Source organism: Camelus dromedarius, chromosome 25 (assembly GCF_036321535.1).
Source record: "Camelus dromedarius isolate mCamDro1 chromosome 25, mCamDro1.pat, whole genome shotgun sequence".
NCBI lineage: Eukaryota > Metazoa > Chordata > Mammalia > Artiodactyla > Camelidae > Camelus > Camelus dromedarius.
Window position 1 is genome coordinate 1,863,794 of NC_087460.1, and position 19,685 is coordinate 1,883,478.

The 19,685-nt window shown below is 59.9% G+C and overlaps 1 protein-coding gene across 2 annotated transcripts in view; it reads right to left on the reverse strand.

The window, feature by feature from the left end:
• Positions 1-1,108: 1,108 nt before the first annotated feature.
• The window catches only part of B4GALNT3 (beta-1,4-N-acetyl-galactosaminyltransferase 3), an 80,352-nt gene continuing 61,775 nt past the window's right edge, over positions 1,109-19,685 (reverse strand). Inside the window, exons 4-20 of one of the 2 annotated variants that reach the window (XM_031444359.2) lie at positions 15,749-15,844; positions 15,254-15,344; positions 14,802-14,902; positions 14,387-14,454; positions 13,440-13,518; positions 13,254-13,320; positions 11,113-11,256; positions 10,285-10,394; positions 9,368-9,468; positions 9,075-9,136; positions 7,630-8,425; positions 6,226-6,545; positions 5,364-5,517; positions 5,042-5,114; positions 4,518-4,671; positions 3,836-3,962; positions 1,109-3,046 (exon numbers count right to left, since the gene is read on the reverse strand). In XM_031444359.2, the coding sequence (XP_031300219.2) occupies positions 2,938-3,046; positions 3,836-3,962; positions 4,518-4,671; positions 5,042-5,114; positions 5,364-5,517; positions 6,226-6,545; positions 7,630-8,425; positions 9,075-9,136; positions 9,368-9,468; positions 10,285-10,394; positions 11,113-11,256; positions 13,254-13,320; positions 13,440-13,518; positions 14,387-14,454; positions 14,802-14,902; positions 15,254-15,344; positions 15,749-15,844 (2,652 nt within the window). In that variant the 3' untranslated portion in view covers positions 1,109-2,937. Of the gene's footprint in view, positions 3,047-3,835; positions 3,963-4,517; positions 4,672-5,041; positions 5,115-5,363; positions 5,518-6,225; positions 6,546-7,629; positions 8,429-9,074; positions 9,137-9,367; positions 9,469-10,284; positions 10,395-11,112; positions 11,257-13,253; positions 13,321-13,439; positions 13,519-14,386; positions 14,455-14,801; positions 14,903-15,253; positions 15,345-15,748; positions 15,845-19,685 lie in introns of both variants that reach the window. The other variant, XM_064478906.1, reaches the window with a different exon arrangement.

A 19,685-nucleotide genomic window follows, 5' to 3' on the forward strand; every position in this document is an offset into this window, starting at 1 on the left:
AACTGTGTGGCCTTTGTGGGGTACTGGCCCTGGAACTGCTTCCTCCTCTCTCCTCCCTGTTGTGCGGGCTGATGGGCACTTCCCACAGCCTCTGGGAGAGCCCCTGAAAGAGGGACGACGTAGGTGCCCTCCTTCCCACCCTCAGCATCAGAATGAAGACGTGCTTTTTCACCCAATTCATCTCGGTCTGGAGTCCCGAGCTCAGGCTGCTAACCTTTCTCTTAGCAGCCTCTCCTGCACCTAAGGCGCGTCTACCTGAGGCCGAGTCCACCCAGCTCAAGGACTGGTTCTGACTCCACCCCATTCCTTTCCTTTCTGTAGAATGGAATGATTTCTAACTCGAAAAGTTTCTGCAGCTCCACTGAGTCCATCTTTATGCCTTGAGTTGTAAAGGCTGAAGCATCTGCGTCCTGGAAGGGGCTCAAAGAGCATCCCCCATGCCTGGAGGTAGAAAAGGCTTTTAAGTCACTCCCTCTCCTCTGGGTCCTGTTCTGAGTCCAGTCTCCTGGCGCCAGTGCCTTGGCCTATCACCATCTGCTGCCTCTGTGGTGGATTAGTCAGTTCTGGACTAACGTGTGTAGGCAGGATCATTTAAGGACCTACTACAAGCTACTCCATCTTTCACAGTAGCACCTTCTCTTGGGCATGTGTTTAAGGAATACAAACTAATTTAATTTCAGTCTCTGCCTAGACCAAACATGACTGGGACGGTGTATTTGTATCTGTAAAGCAGCAACAGGGCACCTCCAGCTCAATCAGAAATGATTTTTAGATTGTCTGCTCTTTTACAATAAGCCACATCTCAGCTTCCCTCCACCGTTCACCAAACCATGCTGTGTCCACCAGCCTTTCTCAACTGAAACCAGCCTCCATGAATCTACTGCAAATGCTTCTCAGACAGGAACCACGTCAGCCCCTTCCTGAGTGAACCACAGCCCAGGGAAGGACGCCCCCCACAGCTGATGAAGGGTGGAGGGTGGTGTGGAGGGGCCCTGGCTTGTCTCTCTGAGGCCTGACACCTGCGGAAGCTGACATGAGCCCTGGGCCCTCAGCCCACCCCTCTTCCACCTTGAGGGGCCAAAGAAAAACACAAGAGCATTTTGTTTTCTGAGAAGATGCTGTGTTGAATGCTTTCCCCCCCACCCCACACATTTCCCTACAGAGTAGGGGGCCATGCCAGGCCCTCCCAGTTAAGGCAGACGGTGTGGAGGTAACAAACATCAAACACAAGGCACTGGCTGGGGCAGAGCGGGTCGGGGGCTGGGCAGGGGAGGGAAGAAGGGGAGGAATGAAGCCTTCCGGGGCGATGCCCAGGGATGGGAGTGGCCCCAGGAAGAGATCTGACATCGCAGCCAGCCAACGGCAGCCCTCTCTCCTCCCTACGGCCTCCCCTGCGCAGGGACCATGAGAAGCCACAGCCCGAGGGCAGGCATGGCATCCATGAGCCACGATCTATTAACTGAAAAGTCTGTGTCCTTCCTGATCCTGTAAGGAGGCAGGGAGTCTCGTCAACCTCCAGAAGGTTCTCGAGGGGCTTCACTCTCCCATATGCCAAATCTATGCTCTTGGTGAACGCAGGGCCCACCAGGTGACGTGCACCCTGTCACCGCATGGACCCTGGGCCCAGCCGCCTGGCCTCCTGGGCCCTGCTGCAGCCCCAGAAGCCCTTCGTCACAGCAGGGGCACGTGCTCCCCGCCCTCCACACACACTGGGGTTCAGGACGCCGCGTCCACACGCTGCCGGTGAGTCAGTGGCAGCCGAAGAAAAACCGCCAGCCGCAAAGGCACCTGGGGTTATTAGTGCAAGACAGGTGTGTGAGCATCAGGTGACAGAAAGGGTGCCCAGACCACTAAGGCCAAGGGCTAGGTTCCCTGAAATGACTTCACTTTTCAGCCCCCCAGCCCTGCTCCCCTCCATGTGGGGGAGGTACCTCAGGGCAATACCCTCACATCCCCAAACCTTCCTTCCTGGTCCCTGTTTCCCATTTCAGAGTGTGGTCCAGCCCCTTCTCTTCTTCCCCTCAGGGCAGGAGAGCTGGGCTGCGAGGACCCAAGCTTTCCTCTTCCCTTCCCATCCTCTCCTGCTGGGCCCCACCCTCGTCCCCTCCCCTCTGCTTGTCTGGTCCCTGAGGCTGGGCTCACTCACTCGCAGTTCTGCTCCGCCTATTTGCCCAGCCCGGGGACTGAGGAGCACCGCCCACCCCTGGGGCACAGGAAGGGCTGCCAGTTCTGTGCTTCTGGTCTGGGCGGTCAGGTTTAGCACTGCCCGGAGGGTGAGGTTAATGCCCTGATTGGTGGTTGGGGGGCTTCCTGGGAGAGGTGTGCGTGTCCTGGAGGCATGGGCCTGAGAACTACCCGATGCGGGGCCAGCTCTGGGGCTGTAAATCAGCTGCCCGGTCAGGGACTGGGGGACACCCCTGTACCAGGGAGCAGGTCTGAGGTATGCAAGGGGGACCCTCGCTAAATGCACAACTCCACTCCCTCACAGTCAATGCTGGGTCTGGACAGTTTTGGTTTCTGTTAAAAAAAAATAAAACACAATAAAATATGTCCAATAGAAGAGTTTCTAGTCCATGGTCACTGCCCCAGAGGGGCACCGGGTGGATACTGGAATCCACCTCCCGGTTCAGGCTGGTGTTGACCAAGCAGGTCTCTGCTTCCTTGACCTGGTTCGGCCATCCTTCCCGGGAGCCGTCCTGTCTCTGTCCCATCTCCTGGCATCCTCCCAAGGTCCTCCCTTCGGAGGCCCAGGGGTGGAGGGGCCTTGGCCTTGCCCCACGGAGGACAGCTGCTGGTGCGGGGTGTCGGCTCGGAGGCCCCGTGGGCCCCCCGTGGCTCCGGCTCCCCTCGCTCTCTTCCTGCCGCAGTGAGTGGGTGTGGCCGGGCCACCGCGGTCCAGGGGCGGGGAGTGGTTGGTCCAGCGGGCCACCCGTCGGATCACGGCATCTTCATCTGGCGGCGGTTCCACATGCCTCTCTTGGAATGGAAGTGATGGAAGAAATTCCGGAGGGAGAGACGTTCCACTTCCAGGCCTGCTTGGAGGATTCTGAAGCGGAGGGAGCAAGATGAGCAGGAGAAGCACGCCCCCCCCCCCCCGCTGTCACCCTCCGGCCACTCCCCATGGGGCAGCGGAGGGGTGTGGGGCAGAGAGAGCCAACAGCCTGGGCTGGAGGCCCAGCTCCACTCTGTGGGGCACGCTTCCTTCCGAGCCTCTATCTCTAGAAAGGACGACAGTGAGATGGACACAGCGCAGGGAGGCGGGAGGGGCCAGGGATGGTCCCTGCTGCGACCTCCTCTTCCTGTCCACTTGCCCGCCCGCCAGGCAGCTTGGCCGATCTCTCCTTCTCCTTCTACCACTGACCCTCTCCCCTGCCCCGACCTCCTTTCTCCTGGGCTTCTGGGGATCCAGGACCTCCTGAATACCCTGTTGTCCTTCAATGGTCCACACTGGCTGTTTTGCTGGACCCCAGATTCTCTCCTGACTCTTTTCTGGGTCTCTTACCCACCCGCCCAGCCTCAGCACCCCCCCCGGCTGTGCGCTTCTGGCTGAGAGCATTACCACTCACACTGGCACAGCTCAGGGTCTGTGCTTTTACCCTGACGGTCTGCCAAGCACCCTCCACACCTGCCCAGCGACACGGGCAGAGGCAGCGCCACCCCTCCAATAGCTGCGGACTCTCAAAAGTCTCAGTGAGGGAAGTAACTTGACCCCCAGGAAGCGGCAGAGTCCAGTGTCAGACTAGGGGGCCTGGGCCTGGGTGATCGAGCCCTGCTTCAGCCCCCAGCCCCCCTGGAGAGGCCCCCAGGCATCTCAGGCGCCCTCCAACCGAGTCACCTGTCCAGCAGCTCCCAGTCCTCTCCGCCCCAGCGGTCTCTGAACTCCTTGGTGTTCATGCCCCCGATCCTGTCCAGGTCTGACTTGTAGATGCCGAGCAGCCCAAACCCGTTCACCTCCCAGTAGCCTGCGGACGGACAAGAAGCCCCAGAGGCACTGAGCCAGGGCCAGGAGGGCATGTCCGCATCCCCAGGGCCTCTTCTGAGAGACGGAGGACGGGGCTGGCCGAGGCTGAGAACGCTCACTGGAACAAGCCCCTCGCCGGTTGGCAGGGAGGCCCCAGTGAGCTAAGGCTCAGGGTCCAATGAAGGCAGCAGCCCCACCAGGGAGGGACCAAGGGCTGAGGACGGCCCACAGGAGGCTCTGACAGCAGCAGCCCACAGGGCAGAGCCTGGCCCGTTCCCTCTCTAGGCTGGGGAAACCTCCTCCCAGCTCTGCGTCCTCACAGGGCAATCTGGCACACAGTAAGTGCTTAATAAATATCTGATGAGTGAATGAAGGGGGAGGCGGGGCGGGAAGTGCTCCTCGATGCTGCGCAGCTGGGGGCCTGGGGCCGTCTCTGCAGTCTGTCTCTGCAGTCTGCCCAGGTGAGCGGAGGAGTGGAAGGGAGGGTGGGGAGGGGAGCTGCCCTTGCCGACATGGCTGTTTCCAGCTCTGGGGTTACGAGCCAAGGCAGGCTCACCCTCTGGCCACTGGGGAGTGGCCCCGCAGTGCAGCCTCATCACCATGGGGGCGAAGGCCATCTTGCCCTCCACACAGTGCTTCCGGATGGCGTCGATGACTCCGTCTGGGAAGTGGATGTGGAGGTCGCAGAGGAAGATGATGCTGTGTGGGTCCTGGGGACAGAGGTGGGAGGGTCAGCAGACCCTACAGCCTGGGGTGAGGGGCCAGGCCGCCGCTCATTGGGACCATCCTCAGGCTCTTTCCCATTCAGTAACTGAGAAACTTGCACGAAACAAACGGTCAGACTGACTCCACGGTTCTGGGCATCAGGGTGCAGTTCTCACAATCAGAGAGGGAGTTCTGACTCCTCCCCACTCTTCACGGACTCCGAGGACTCTGGACAAATGTCCCACCGTCTTGTGCTCACTCCCACCCTAGCCCTGGCCCCCATGTCCTCGTCCCTTCCTCCCAAGGAGCCGGCCGTCTGAGCACCTCTCCACCCACCTTTAGTCGCGTCTCCCATGCCCCTCCCGGGCTGGTTACCTTCACCAGGTCCACGCCAGCCTGGAGTCCAGCCGAGCGCTCGAAGTTCCCACTTAGCTTCATGTACTGGTAGCTGCGGGGGGAGCAGAAAGGGGGGCTGAGCGCTGGGACCCGGCAGTGGCAGTCCCTGGAGGAAGCTGGCAGACAGACTAGACATGATGAGGGCTCCCGGGGTGGGACTACGGGCGGTGAGCCCTCTGGGAAAAGCCAGAGACTGGGAATCAGGGAACTGGTGGGACTTCCGACTCTGCCCTGGGCTCAGCAGCCCTGGGACTTCAGGAAGGAGGCGGCTCAGGCTGTGCCTCGCCGGGAACACCCTCACCTCCTCAGCTTGGACCTTTTCAGGGCCATCTCGACATCCATGTCCTCACTGCTGAAGTCGGTGATGATGACGCTGAAGTGGGGGTCGCCCGTGACCCGTAACAGCGTCTCCATGTCTCTGATGAATTGCTGCACCCAGCGTGCCTGGTTCTTCACTGCCCGGCGGGGCGGGTGGGGAGGAAAAAGCAGAGGTAATGCAAGAGGGGCACTTCCACTCCCGGTTCCTGCGCAGTCAGGAATCCCGTCAGACCCTTGCTTGGGGTAACGTAACCACAGGAAAGGCCAGCAGAGCAGTAGGGGATGGAGGGCAGAGGGTGAGCTCAGTTGCTGGGCCTCTCCACCCGCTCCCCGCTCACACGGCCTCCCAGGCAGGTAGGCCTTGGGCTGCGGCCCGTCACCAGCCCCACGTGGTCACCCTCCTGGGCTCTGACACTCAAACCCTCCAGCTGTGCGTCTCACCACGCCCTTCAGGCCCGTCCGACCCCGCGGTCACACTCCCGTCTGTGGCGGGCTCCACTCTCTTGTTATGGACACCGCCCTGCGGACCCCTCCCTGTCTCACGTCCCCAGGCCAGCTGTGGGGTGAACCCCAGTGCAGCAGCCCCCGCTGACCTTCACCCCTGCCCCCCAAACGCTTATCCAACAGGAAGGCGCTGGCCCTGCATCAGCACCGTCCCTGCTCTGGCACATACTGCCCCACGAACCTCAGACCAATTACTTTTCTCCTGTAAGCCTCAGTTTCCCCAGCTGCAAAGTGGCCTCTCTCACAGGCTCTAATGAGATCAAATCAGGATGCAGAGACCCGGGTGCTCACGATCATGCGAGGCCCCTGCTCCATGGACGCCGCCCGCTGTGGAGGCTCACCTGGCACGACGAAGTGGACCACGGCTCGGTGATTCCAGGAGAAGCCCTGGGGCCAGCACAGCTTGGGCTCTGGGGCGCGGACACTCAGGATGCGCCTCCGGCTGCTCTGTGGGCTCCCAGCCAGGCCCTGCGGGTTCTGGGCCTCGGCCTCCTCCCCGCCGGCCGCCTCCACGCCCTGCCAGCCTCGCGTGGACACGAACTCAGAGAGCCGCACCCGGCGCTGGCCCCGCTCCAGCAGCTCCAGCTCCAGGAGGTAGCGGCCCCCACGCAGGTGGTCCTGGCGCTTCTCCACATTCACGATGCGCTGCAGCTGGTACCTCCTGTGGCAGAAAGGGTGGGGGCTGGGGTGACCCCGCCTCTCACGGCGGGCAGCATGGGTGGCAGAAGCCGGCAAGGCCGGCTGTCGGGAGACCTCGGTCTCCACCCCAGCGTCGCCGTGGGTGAGACGCCCACGCGATGCTTACCCGCTCCAGTGATCGCTATTCTCCGTCTTTAAAAAGGTACCTACTGAGCTGGACAATGTCTAGTCTTTTAAAGCTCTAAGATCCTCAGTACATAAGGGGAACGAGGGAGTCGCAGTGAAGATTTTCCGTCAGAGACTGGCCCTCAGTGCACGACTCCGTTCAGTCAACAGTGACTGAGACACAGCGGATCATCAGGGGACGCTGACTGGTTGGCACAACATCCCTGTTCACCCAGAAGCACAAAGCGAAGCCACAGTGTGGCCCCACTTCGCACCCTTCGGGGGGGTGATGCCAAAAAAAGGGAAAATAACAGGATCTGAGGGAGATGTGGAGAAGCTGGGACCTTCCCACGCCTCTGATGGGAATGGAAAATGGTGCAGACGATTTTGGAAGAGAGATTGGCAGCTCAAAAATGTTAAACATAGGGGGAGGGTGCAGCTCAGTGGTAGTGGTAATTAAAAAAGTAAACCTAACTACCCCCCTCAAAAAAAACCTGAAAAAAATATGAAAAAAATGTTTTTTGATTGGAAAAAAGTGATGAAAACATTCTGGATTCAGATAGTGGTGTTGATTGCACAACGTTACAAATATACTTAGAAACCACTAAGAATTAAACGGTATGTGCATTTTATCTCCATCAAAAGACGTTGGCGGGTTGAATGGACCCATGAAGAAACAAGTGCTCAGCCTTGCCTCCTGCCCGAGCCCTTCCATCCTGCGGCCGGGTCTGTGTGTCGTTCCAGCCTCAGTGAGGCCTGCTCTGTCTCTATGCTAGCTCCTCCGCGGGGAGGGGACCGCCTCTGTGCAGCCTTCCCGTGCTCAGCACGTGTCCTGGGCCAGCCCTGGCCCCGGAGGACACTGTCTCCCCAGGCGCCCGTGGCCGGGGCCCCTGCAGCGCCCCTGCCCTCCCCGCCCGGCCCAGGAGAGCCCTTTACCTTACCCCCGGCTCCTCTGGTTGAGCTTCTTCAGGAAGACCCGCACGACCTCGAGAGCCTCCTGCTCTGGAAGCAGCAGGTTGCCAGACGTGTTACAGTTCAGGTCGATCCAGTCGGTCCGCAGGGCTTGGAGGTCGAGGTTGCGGGCACTGAAGGTCTGGTCCCAGTTCACCACCGGGTCAAACATGGACAGGTACTCCAACACCTCACTCACCTCCTCCTCCTCCTCCTCCTCCCCCTCCTCGTCCTCTCCCTCCACCTGTCCTTCCTGGCCTGCAGTGGTGACCTCCTCCTCCTTCCCCGGCCGACCCCTCCCAGGGCCCGGAGGCTCCATCCTGTCTCCCCTTCTCTGCTCTGCGATGTACGACTCGACCTGATTCAGCCACTGGGACTGTGCCAGCGTCCTCCTGGGGCTGTCCCCGGTGGGCCTGGGCCTCTTCACTTGAGGTGGGGGCCCTGCTGGGTGCCCCGGGGGCCCCTTGTCAGGACGACGGGGATCCTGGCGGGGCTGGGGGCTGGGTTTCCTCGCTCTCTTCTCCGCCGGCTGGGCCGGCCTGTCGCTGGTCCTCGCTGGGAAGCGGGCTGTGGAGTTCCGCCTGGAAGAGGAGGCTGGTGGAGAGTCCCGAGGCTGAGCCAGGACTCTCCGCAGGCTTCGGAGGCTGCGGTTGGTGGCGGCTGGCCCGGGGGCGGTGGGCGGCCCTTGTTTCCCCTCTGGTGTCCTGTCCTGGTCCTCGGGGGCAGGGGTGTCCTCTGCCGCTTCTCCATACTGGGACTCTTCCAGGAGCCCTTCCTCGAAAGCTGCTGCTGGTAACAACCGTGCCTCGCGTCAGTGTTTTCCACCTCTCCCCAACAAGGCACACAGACGGCTGCTGACCATGCGGGTGAGATGCTGGGGGTCCCAGACCGGGCCCGCATTGGGCTTTGTCACTGACTGGCTGTGTGACCCAGGGCGAGTGACTCGACCTCAGCTAAGCCCTGGTCTCCGCTGGCATAAAGGGAACAGCAGCCCATCTTCCGCAGGGCTGTTGTGAAGACCGAGAAGCACGGAAAGTGCTGGCAGGAGCCTGGCTTCGGCAGGGACTCAACAGACGGCCCCAGCCAGGCCCTAAGCCTGCAAGGAGAGAGGCCACGGGAAGACTGCTTCTCAGGGCAGCCCTTCCCCCAGGGTGTGCCGGGCAGCGAGGCCCTCTAGCAGCCCAGTAACGTCCTCCGGGGCCCTAATCTCCCCCTGCTGACCAGCAGGCTGTGAGAAACAGTCCATATGTGCCTTGAAAAGGAACGGATGCGGGGAGAGGGGCTGTTCCCCACTCCCTTGGGCTTGTGGGGGCAGGGCTGTGGGGTTTGGATTCTAAGCTCCTTGGGGGCAGGACTAGGGGGGCATGGTCTAGACTTTCCCTAGAAACACCGTCATCCTGCAGCCTGGCCTGGACACTCAGCTGTCACTCTGTACCTGGCTGCTCCGGCCCCTGCTTCTCTGGCTGGTCAATCTTGATGTAGTCCTGGAAGCCGAACCTGTAGGAGGAATGGGACGAGACTGGCATCCGAGCCCTGCAGGCCACGTGGGAGGCTCTGGAGCCACGCCCAGCTGGGAGGGCAGGGAGGAGGCCGCGTGTGCGTGTGCGTGTGCGTATGAATCACCCAGAAGAGCCAAGGCCCCTGGTGGCCCCTGCAGTCCGGGCAGCTCTCGGGGCTCCTGCAGGGCCTCCGTCAGGCCGTCCTCCTGCCCCACGTGGTGCTGCTCACCTGTCCGGGTAATAGGTGTTCTCCTGGTAGAAGCACTTGTTCTGGGTCTCCATGTGGCTCAGACGGGTGTAGTCGTTGGGGTAGACAAAGGACAGGTGAACCTGGGGGTGGAAAAATAGGGGGTGGGGAGAGCAGGGCTGCTGCGGATCCGGGGCCACTCTCTACGCCTCCTCCCGGGGGCCCTGGACCCCGCAGACCCCTGAGTCAAGCCCCGAGTGCACACACACGTCCTTCCTCTCCTGGCCTGGCTCATTCTCCGCAGCTGCACCCCTCCTCTCCTGCCTGCACCTTCCCCTCTCCTGCCACAGGCCACAGCCCCAGGACAACCCCTGTTACTCCTGCACTGCTTTTTGCCCCCTTCAGACAGAACACCACCACCAAAACCTTCCCAATCCTGCCCGCCCACTCCGACCCACGGCTGACTCCTGGCCTCTCTCCCACCTCCCATGCTGCCCGCAGCTCCCGCTGTCATCCCTGGACTGGGTGCACGGTGTCACTCTGCCTCCCGTTTCCACATGGGCTCCAGGTTCTCTAAAGCTAGCCCTTCCACAGGTCACTTCCCCAGCACCTTGTCCATAAGTTTAAGAAACACTGCAGCTGATCGTCTGGTAGGACTGACCCAGGCGGGACAGGGCCGTGGGGCCCTCGGGGCAGGTGGCAGGAGGCCTCAGGCCAGCCCACCTCGCAGCAGCGCTGGGCAGGGCTGGTGTGGGACTTGCTACCACGGGGCACGCTCAGGCTTTGCAGGGCAGTCCATCTGGGCCGAGGCACCGTAAAAGGCCAGTTCTCCCAGCCTAGGGACCCATGAGGCCATCCCACCGGCTGGTGTGTGGCATGGGGACCCCCTCAGCAACCCCCCAGCCACAGGCAGCAAGCCCTCCCTCACTCCAGCCCCCACTGCCCGGCCTGAGACTTACAAACCGGAGTCCCTGGTAGCGCTGCAGAGGGATCCCATCCACCAGGTAGCTAGGTTTGTAGGGACAGTCCGGCAGGACGTGGCGGACATGAGACTTGGGGATGAGAGTCTCTGGGGACAGAAGGGAAGCAGGATGAGGCGGGAGTGGGAGCCCGAAGGTTCACAGCCACGAAGGCTCCGGCGGAGGGGCGAGGGCTAGAGTCTGCTGCCCCCGAATCGCACATCTTCCTGGTCACTCGTGACGGCTGTGTCCACGAGCAGCAGCTGAGGCCACAAACTGAGATGGAGCCACTCTTGGGGGTGGGGGTGGGGGTGGGATTCAGGGCACAGTGTGGCGCTGGGGTCGCCGCAGGGCCAGCCTCAAAACAGGTTTAGGAGCTTCCGGGCCACAAAGCCTCACCCGAGTGCAGGGCCACTAACTGAACTTCCTTCCAGTTGCCGGGCTGGGGGGGGACAGGACACTCTGTCATCTTGTAAGATGGAAACACTCCCAAGAGTTTCAGGCTCCAGCGCCTTAGTGGGGACAGAATCCTCTCACTGGGTGACAAGAGCAGGAACCCAGTAAGAGCCGTGACGTCTGTGACTGCAGAGGGACGCACTGGGCACGTGTGGGCTCTAGTTCTATTTCTGCAATGGTTTGTACAATTGCAAAGTTGCGCATCTATATTTGTGAACTTTTCTGTCCACGTTTACAGTTATACACGTAAGAGAAAAGAGTCTCCGACTTGGGGATGTCGTGGGAGAACAAGCCTCCTGAGTCGCCCCCTGGCGTCCCTGGACCAGGCAGCGCCTCCCCCAGCAGAAGGGCAGGCACCCGGCGGGGCCCTACCTCGGTAGAGGGTGTCCCGAGGGTCAGGCCGCAGCATGTCGACGGTGGGCTGCTCCTCGCCAGGCACAGTGGCTGGGGAGCCTGCATGGCTGGCGGCTGTCTGCGGGATGTGGCCCACCTCGTCCATCCTTAGGACTGTCTCGTCTGGGCAGGGAGGACAGGACAGAGGGCAGCCGTGACTCCCAGAGCAAACCTAGCTCACGAGCAGTTCCCTGCCTCCTTGAGGAGCCAGGAAGGGGCCGAGTCAAGGCTCCTGTACGCCCTCCCCTGCCACAGTTGGGATGTGCTTGTATATGAAAAATGTCACCTGTCGTATCAATAAACAAAGGATGCTGCAGCTCTCAGCCACTGCAGCCACCCTCAGTGGTGCCCCCAAGGGGACTCAGGATGGGACAGCACAGGGCACTGGCCCTCGACAGCTGAGGTGCACATCAAAGGGATGATTTCAACAAGCCCAGACTCTTGCATCCTGTACGTAGAAAAGCGCTGAATTCATTAACTTGAGATGTCTGGTTTTCTCTACTTAACAGTCATCTTTTGATGTTCTGACTCCCTGGTCTTTGCTGCAAAAACTCCTATACATTCTGGCTCCTCTCTGACCTCTTTGGAGCGGTCCTTTAGAGCAATCTCAGAAGCCCCCTCCCCAGCTCGAGTCCTCAGAAAGCCCACCGAACGAAACATAGCTCTCAGCTTTCAAGTTGTGCATTTTCTGTCGACGTGCTGGCTCCCTCTTGTCCCGGCCCCACTCCCACAACTTGTGGCTTCAGCTCTTTATCTCCCTTGGTCCCCCTCCACCAGCCCCACGACTAGCACACGCACCCCAATTTTGTGTGAGGTGGAAAAAGACACCTCAAACTGCTTTTCTGCTACCTGCTGGGAGTCTGCCATGAGAAGCGTGCCTCACTCATGTAACAAGCACGCGTAGAGCACTTCCTGAACAATGAGCCAGGTGCCGTTCCCAGCATCTTACCAGCATCAGCCCGTTTAATCCTCATAAGCACCGTGGCTTAGACACCATTGTCATCATTCCTATTTTACAGACAAGGGACTTGGGCAGAGGGAAGCTGAGTCGCGTGCCTGAGATCACAACCTAGATGGCAAAGCTGAGTCTGAGGCCGTCTCAGCGTCTCGGGCAGACACGCGCACGCCCACGGGGGCAGGGCGCCCCTCCCGGCAGCGTTCCCCACCCGCTCCGGCAGCCTCACCTCCAAGCCCACCACCCCTGCGCGTGTCTCATCTCACCAGCCCTGGGGCCAGCTGCTGGTCTTCGCCCTGCCTCCTGGGCCCATCCCTCTTGGCCCCAGATGGAGCTGGCCTTCTCCGCCTGAGACCAGTGACTCCTGGTCTCCTACCCAATTTGCTGCGGGCTTTTCCCTTGGCTCACACACAATCTATGCGTTCCAACTCTCCCTTCTTGTCGCACCAGCCGGGCAGCCCACAACTAGCCCTTCCGCCCTGACCCTGCGGCCTCCTGCTTTGGTCACCAGCCGCTCCCCCAACCCACCTTGCCCCTTCCTCCCTGCCACCCTCTCCTGTGAGCCCAGACCCCCCGACCGTGTCCATCCTGTGCTCCACACACACACCCACTTCCCACGTCTCCCGTCCCCTCCAAGCTCGCCGTCCCTTCCTCCCACACCTGGGCCCACACGGCCCACCTGCCAGTGGCGATTTCTCAGTGGGGCCTCAGACGGGGGTCTCGCTTAGAAAATCACAAGCGATGAGAAGGATCACCGGAGGGTTCACTGACTGCCGAAGGAGAGCAGGTGAGGACAGTTTCTCTCCTCTGGCCACGGCTATGTAAGAACCACAGCACCTCATTGCAAAATAGGGGCCTGGCCTCCCGCAGAGGTTTCTCCTCTGGAGTGAGCCTCCTGGTCTCGGGAGCCCCTTGAAATGGTGCATAGGACACTGCGTGCGGGCGGACGGGGCATTTCTCCGAGGCCAGGGCTGGGAGAGTTTCCAGCAGGTTCTCATGGGGTCACTGGCCCCGAGAGCTAAGGCCCTCTGATCCTGATGTCCTTTAGGCCTTGCTCCTTGTTCCGGACCCCCCCCCCATCCCGGGACCAGCTCCCCAGTGGGCTGAGCCCCGCAGGCTTGCCCCTTGCCTGTCCGCAGTCCCCAAGATGGGGCAGGACACTCACTTGTGAAGAGGGACAGGGACGTGGAGTCGATAATGGTGAACTTGGCTCCGGGGTAATTCCGCCGCCACTAGATGAGGAGAGAGGGGGTGGTGGCGGGTTGGGGGTGGCTGGGTTTTGAACAGGGTTTGGGGGGGCGGGGGGGGGGCCAGGCGGGGGGGTGGCCAGAGGTGGGGTAGAGGGTCTCACCGCGACTTCCACATGGTCAGTGCCCTCGCTGTTCTGCTTGTGCAGCACCTCGAAGTAGTACCTGCGGGCGGCCGACAGGCTGCGGGAGAGCAGGGGCGAGGCTGCCTTCATTACCGGGGCCCCACTCCCAGCACCACGCACTCTCGCCCCCCTCCCCCTGCCTGCGTCCTGGGCACCTGCCATCTGGTGTCCCGTCAGAATCCCCATTCACCACTCACTGACAGGGCAGCCCCAGTTTTCCCTTCCGTGGGATGGGGATAGTACCAGTACTAACTTCCCGGGATACTCCGGAGAGTCACGTGAAATAACGGTCACTAACCCTTGGAGAGCCGTTCCTTTGCATAGGCTCTGTTCCACGGGCTTTATACACACAGGCTCACTTAATTCCTGTCTATTCCTGTCTTATTACCATCAACTTCAATACTGCGACCATCAAGCCAAGATGTTCTCACAAGTGTGCGTGCGTGCGTGTGTGTGTGTGTGTGTGCGCGTGCAGGCCAGCAGGTGGCGCTCTGAGGCCGGGCTAGTTACCCATTCCAGCCCCTGCGGCCTCCCCTCCAGCCCAACAAGGGATCCCTGCCATGCAGGGCTCTCTGCAGCACAGGCAGAGCAGCGGGGGTCCGGGCTGTGCAGTGGAGGACCTCTCCAGGGATGGAGGAAGCAGGCAGGCCAGGATGGGGAGGAGGGGGACCTATTCTGTTTTCCAGTCCTAAGTGTCGCTGAATAGCTGTGTGGCCCTCATGGAGTCACAGCCCTCTCTGGGCTCCAGTTTCCTCACCTGTGAAGTGAGGACGGATGGGCCAGGTGGTGTCTACTCAAAGACTCCGTTTACCAGAACCCACGGGGCCCTCTGTGATAAGGGGGTGGGTGGCAGGGGTGCCGGGGCCCTGGCTCTGAGCTGGTCTCAGCTCTCAAGGGAGGCTGGGGTCACGCTGCTCCCTCCTTACCTCACTGGCTTGGAAATTTGGCTCCGAAATTTCCCGAACTCTCCAGGGGCAGTCCACTCTTTTCCAGTCTAGAGGTGTGGGGGAGGGGGAAGAGAAAGGAAGAGGAAAAGATAAAACACGGAGGGCGGGAGGCGGTGAGTGAGGAGACAAGGGCAGCCCCCTCCCTCGAAGGGCCCTCGGCACCAGGCCACGGACCAGGGCACGCAAGGCGGGCGTGGCCAGTCATGAGTCCTCCGGGGTCTGCTCCCGCCCACACCCTGTCCGTCCCTCTGCCACCCTGGGGGAGAATGTGCTTCTCACCCCTCTTCCCCAGCTGTCACGCAGAGATGCTAATGGTAACGAGGGTGACCTGACGGAGGCAGGTGCCTCTTGGACAACCTGGCTCCTGGGGCGGTGGGAGGGCCGGGGGCTGTACCTTGCCCACACTGGCCAGCAGCTGCAGGCCTGAGACCCGGTCGTCACGGCTCAGCCAGAACTCGGCGTTGTCGTCGGCGGCGATGGCAAACTGGATCTCCCCTGGGCAAGGGGGCGTTTCCCGGTGAGAGCAGGAAGGGCCTTCACCCAGGGGCTGTCACGTCTCAGGGACTGACTTTCCTTCAGGGGCTTGGTGCTGTGACTTCCCTCTTTGCAGAGTGGGGGTCTCTACGCCCTGGAGACGGAGACTCACGGGGAGAGACAAGCTAGCTCCAGACTCTGCAGATCAGGGCACAGAGGCCTCCCCACGTCCGAACTCTCCTCTCTCCCGATGGGTTAACAGGGCCCCGTCAGCCCAGTGCAGACCTATTTCTCAGCTCAGGTATGGTCTCTGGGCACCATAAGAACTCTGGGGCAGGAAGGAGAGGGGAGGGACATGGGGGCTGGCCTCACCGTCAGTGAAGGGGTGCAGATAGCCAAAGATGCGGAGGCCATAATTGGTCCACTTGGGGGACACGGCCAGCTTCCTCAGGGTTGTGCGGATCTGTGGCAGGAAAGGAGACGGAAACTGTTACAGAAGGAAGAGGAAACTGAAGAGCCTAGCCCGCTCAGGGCTGCTGGGAAGACGAGGAGGGGGTGAGCTGGGTGCAGCATAGTGAAGTGAGTGCAGGTGAGACTTCCGCTCCCACTCGCTTCTTTGTCCAGGTGACCTTGTACAGTGCACAGCCGGCACAACTGTACGTAGTGGCCCCAGGTAAACCGTGTTGTGAGCCAACAAGATGGCAGGGAAATCGAAGGAATCCCTGGGAAGGGAACAAGGGAGTTTTGTGGGCAGAGGGAGAGGGTCCGTGGGATAAAGGAAAGAAAAAATGAACCAGAGAAAAGGCAAGGGAAGAGGAGGAAGACAGAAGTTAGGGGGAGCAGAGACGGGAGGCGGCGTGCACTCACGTGGGGGTACAGCGGGAAGTGCAGGTTCCTCCGCAGCTGCTGGATGGAGCTGCCGCACCAGTCTTCAAACACATGCAGGTTGACGCGGCCTCGGAACTGCAGGGCCAGGGAAGCAAGCGTGGGTGCGAGTGTGAGCACCCCGCCCCGGCCCCGCGGTGCCGAGGCTCGATGAGCCCGGTGGGGACAGAGCCCCAGCCCAAGCTCCTCTTGCTGGCGAAGGTCACGGCCCACGTCAGCCCCATTCCCATCCTTGGCGCCCACAGCTGCTTTTGGGAACTTCATCCCCGTGGCCCGGCCTTGAGGCCTGGGTCTGTTCTTCTGGCCTTACTCGCGTTCACATGTACACACATACACACACGCACCCACACACACTCCCGGCCATTTCAGTGCAGGAAGGGGGCTGGTCCGCACCCCCCGGGCAAGGGGGAGTGACAGCCATGACCTAGCAGTGGGGGTGACAGAGGGATGGAAGGAGGCGCCTGGCTGGGGTTTCAGCTGCACCCGATCTCCCCTCCCCTAACGCCTAACAAGGGCGAGCAGCACAGGTGTCCACCTGTGGTGGTCGCCCCACCAGCTCCCTGCAGCTGGGAGAGCTAAAGGAGGCTGGGGGCCCATGGCAGAAGGGCCCTGATGGCTGTCCGAGGAGCCCAGAGCCTTTCGCTGCCCAAGCCTCTCCTGGGATGACCACCAGGTACCTGTGGCTTCAGGGCAGCCCTGGGTAGGTCCCTCCCTCCCCTCCCGGCTGTGGTGCTGGTGGGCAGAGGCCCCCCCTTGGAGGAAGGGCAGGGAGTGGGAGAGGGGAGGGAAGCTCAGGGTACTGCCCCGAACTGTCCTGACCAAGAGGTTCAGATTACTGCACCTCAGCTCTCCCCCACCCCTCCCTGGAGCTTAACCTTCAGGAGGTGGGAGGTGGGCCTCCATCCGGCTGCACAGATAGGCCCTGCCTGTCCCGCTCTGGGGCCCCCCAGATAGCAAAGTCTGAGCCTCCCTAGGAAGACGGGAGGAAGGGACACTCAGGCTGGAAGCCTGGATAGAAGGTCTTCAGCAAGAGGTCTGGAGGGAGGGAGGTGGGGAGAGGAGAAGGTGCTGGGAGAGCTCCCCGACAGGAATGCCCAGGTGAGACGGGCAGGGTGCCCCGGCCCCAAACGGAGAGCCTGTCACCCCTGTCCCTTCAGCAACATGGCACTTCCTGGGCACACCGGCCTGTGGGGACTTGGGTCACAGCCATCATTCCCTGGAATATGAGTGGGGGCTGGGTCTGTGGTGGGCAGCCTAAGGCTTCTTGGAAGGAAAGAATGGGGACATTGTGCCACTTCTGGGGAAATTCCTTAAGTCCCATTTACAAGGCTCAGTTGTCTCCTCCACACGGCCTCCCCACTGCCGCTTCCTGGGAGACCTTCAGGTCCCTAGCAAACTGCAGGGGTGGGGGGACATGCCTCCAGAAGTCGGCTGTGTTCAGCCAGGAGGCCAGAGGTCCCAGGGGCTTGGGCAGGGGAAGGGGGGAAGGGGTCAGAAGCCCAGCCCGGGCGGTGAGTACGGCCCCTCCGCCGCCCCTCGCTGCTGCTCAGTCAGATTCACGCTCGCGGGACCACGTGAGCTCCACCCAGCAGGACCAAGAGGTCACCGGGTCCTGTGCAGTTTCTAGCCCTCGAGCGACTCTTGATTCCCTGCACACACCTGCCCTCTGTGGGGGATCCCCTGGGAATCCAGGGGGTCCCAGCTCCCTGAAGACAAGAGGTGGCTCTGGATTTTGAGGAAAGGGGCAGAGCCCATCTGCTAAAATCCTAATGGAAGAAACTATCCCCACTTGAATAGATGGTTCTCGGTGAACCGAGAAGCCACTTCCATCTCCCCTGGTGACCAGCATGTGTGTGACGGCGGCTCAGGGCTCTGGAAAAAAGGGAGTCTGATCCGCACAGAAACTCGGACACAGATGTTCACAGTGGCATTACTCCCAAGAGCCAAAAAGCAGAAACAACCCAAATACCCATCTACTGAGGACAAGAAACTGCAATCCAAACACAGAGTGGAATATTATTCAGCAGGAAAAAAAGGAACGACGCTCTGATACACATGCAGGTGCAAAAGGCCACAGAGGGTACGATTCCCTTTATCTGAAGTGTCCAGAGCAGGCAGGGCTAGAGACACAGAGGTCAGTGATCACCCAGGGCTGGGGGCTGCAGGTAGTGAGGGTGACAGCTAACAGGTCAGGGGTTTCTCTTTGTGACGATGAAAATGTACTGAAGGTGTACAAACATGTACTAATAGTGATGGATGCACAGCTCTACGAATCTATTAAAAGCCGTCGAGTTGTATACTTTAAATGGGTGGATTATATGGTATATGAACTATATCTCAATAAAACCGTTAGGAAATTCTGGGGGGAGTGCCCTGCGTGGTAGACAGTGTTTGGGCAGTGGTGTGTACTGACTGGGAAGTGAATGGACAGGCACTGAGGTTTGTTAATTAGTGGGAGTTGCTAATCAGTGTCTTGTGATTTGGGCTGACAGGGACTAGCGTTTGAAGGCGGTGGTGACCCCATGAAGTCCAGTCCGCCAGCCGTCCTCCACTCACGGTCTGACACACACAGCAGAATGCCTGGGCCTGACCTGTGGCCTCCAAGGCCCGGAGCTGCCGGCCAAAGGCTGGGGCAGGGAGACGTCCAGGAAGAGGCCATTAGCTTTCTCATATCCCGTCCACGCTCACCCTCGGGGCAGCTGCACCAGCCATGCCACCTTGGGGGTGAGCGAGTTAACCCTCCCTGAGCCATCTTCCGGAACGGGGCCCTGACAGCACAACCTGACAGCCCCTGACAGCTGGCAGATGCTGGATAAGTGATATATGTCATTAACCTGAGCATTTCCTACTGAAACCGCATGTCAAAGGGCAGGAGAGGGGAACAGAGAGGTCCCCACGATGGGCGGGAGGAGGTGGTACCACCGCGCAGCTGGTGCCTGCATGTGGGTTACTTAAGCTCTCAGAGTCTTATCACCCTTGTTGTTAAAAGAAGATTGGATCTTCAGTGATGCTCTGAAGATCCATGGAGACCGTAATGAGGACATTGTGAGCTACTTTTAATATTAAGGGAACAAAGTCTGTGGATACCGGGCATTTGCCGCCAAAAGTCTAAACACACTTACCAAAAGAGCAACTATTTCTTTAAAAAGTTAATCCTATTTTAACCATTATTTGCTGTTTGGGTTCACTGTTTTCATTTCATATATGTATTTATCCTTGATTGGCCAAAAAAAGTGGAGAAATGAGTGATTAATAAATGCAGGATATTACATAGTTATAACCTTTCAAAATAATTGGTTCATTAAGAAAAACGATCCAAACTGTCCTCAAAGGAAAGAAGGCTGGATCACTGTGGGAGGGTGTAGCTCAGAGGTAGAGCACATGCTTAGCACACACGAGGTCCTGGGTTCAATCTCCAGTATCTCCATTAAAAATTAAAATAAATAAGATTCACAAACCTAATTACCTCCCCTTCCAAAAAGGAAATCAGCATTATTTAAAAAAAAAAAAAAAGAAGGCTGGATCACTGGACCGATGGTTTTGAAATCACCTGCTTTTCGAAATGCTGTCTGCAGGTGGGGTGGGGCCTAATTACCTGATGGTGTCACTCTGTACGGGTTTGCAGTGTGATCCACCCTCTCTCAGGTGTTACGCAGAGACAATTTCACAAGGCGGGTAACCTAACATGACATTTCGCACGAGACTGCCTCCTTCACTCCTGCCCCACAGCAAACGGGTGGGTTGGAAATAAAATTGCCCAGGCTGAAGAGATCAGTGTGACAGGTGTGGACGAAGACCGTGGGCTGGCCAGCACCACCCGGCCAAGAGAGGCTTGGACAAGTTGTATGATATGAAACCCAAAGTTAGAGTTTTCGCCCCCAGAGCACCATGCTGCTATGGAGTCTCGGTGCAAGCACTC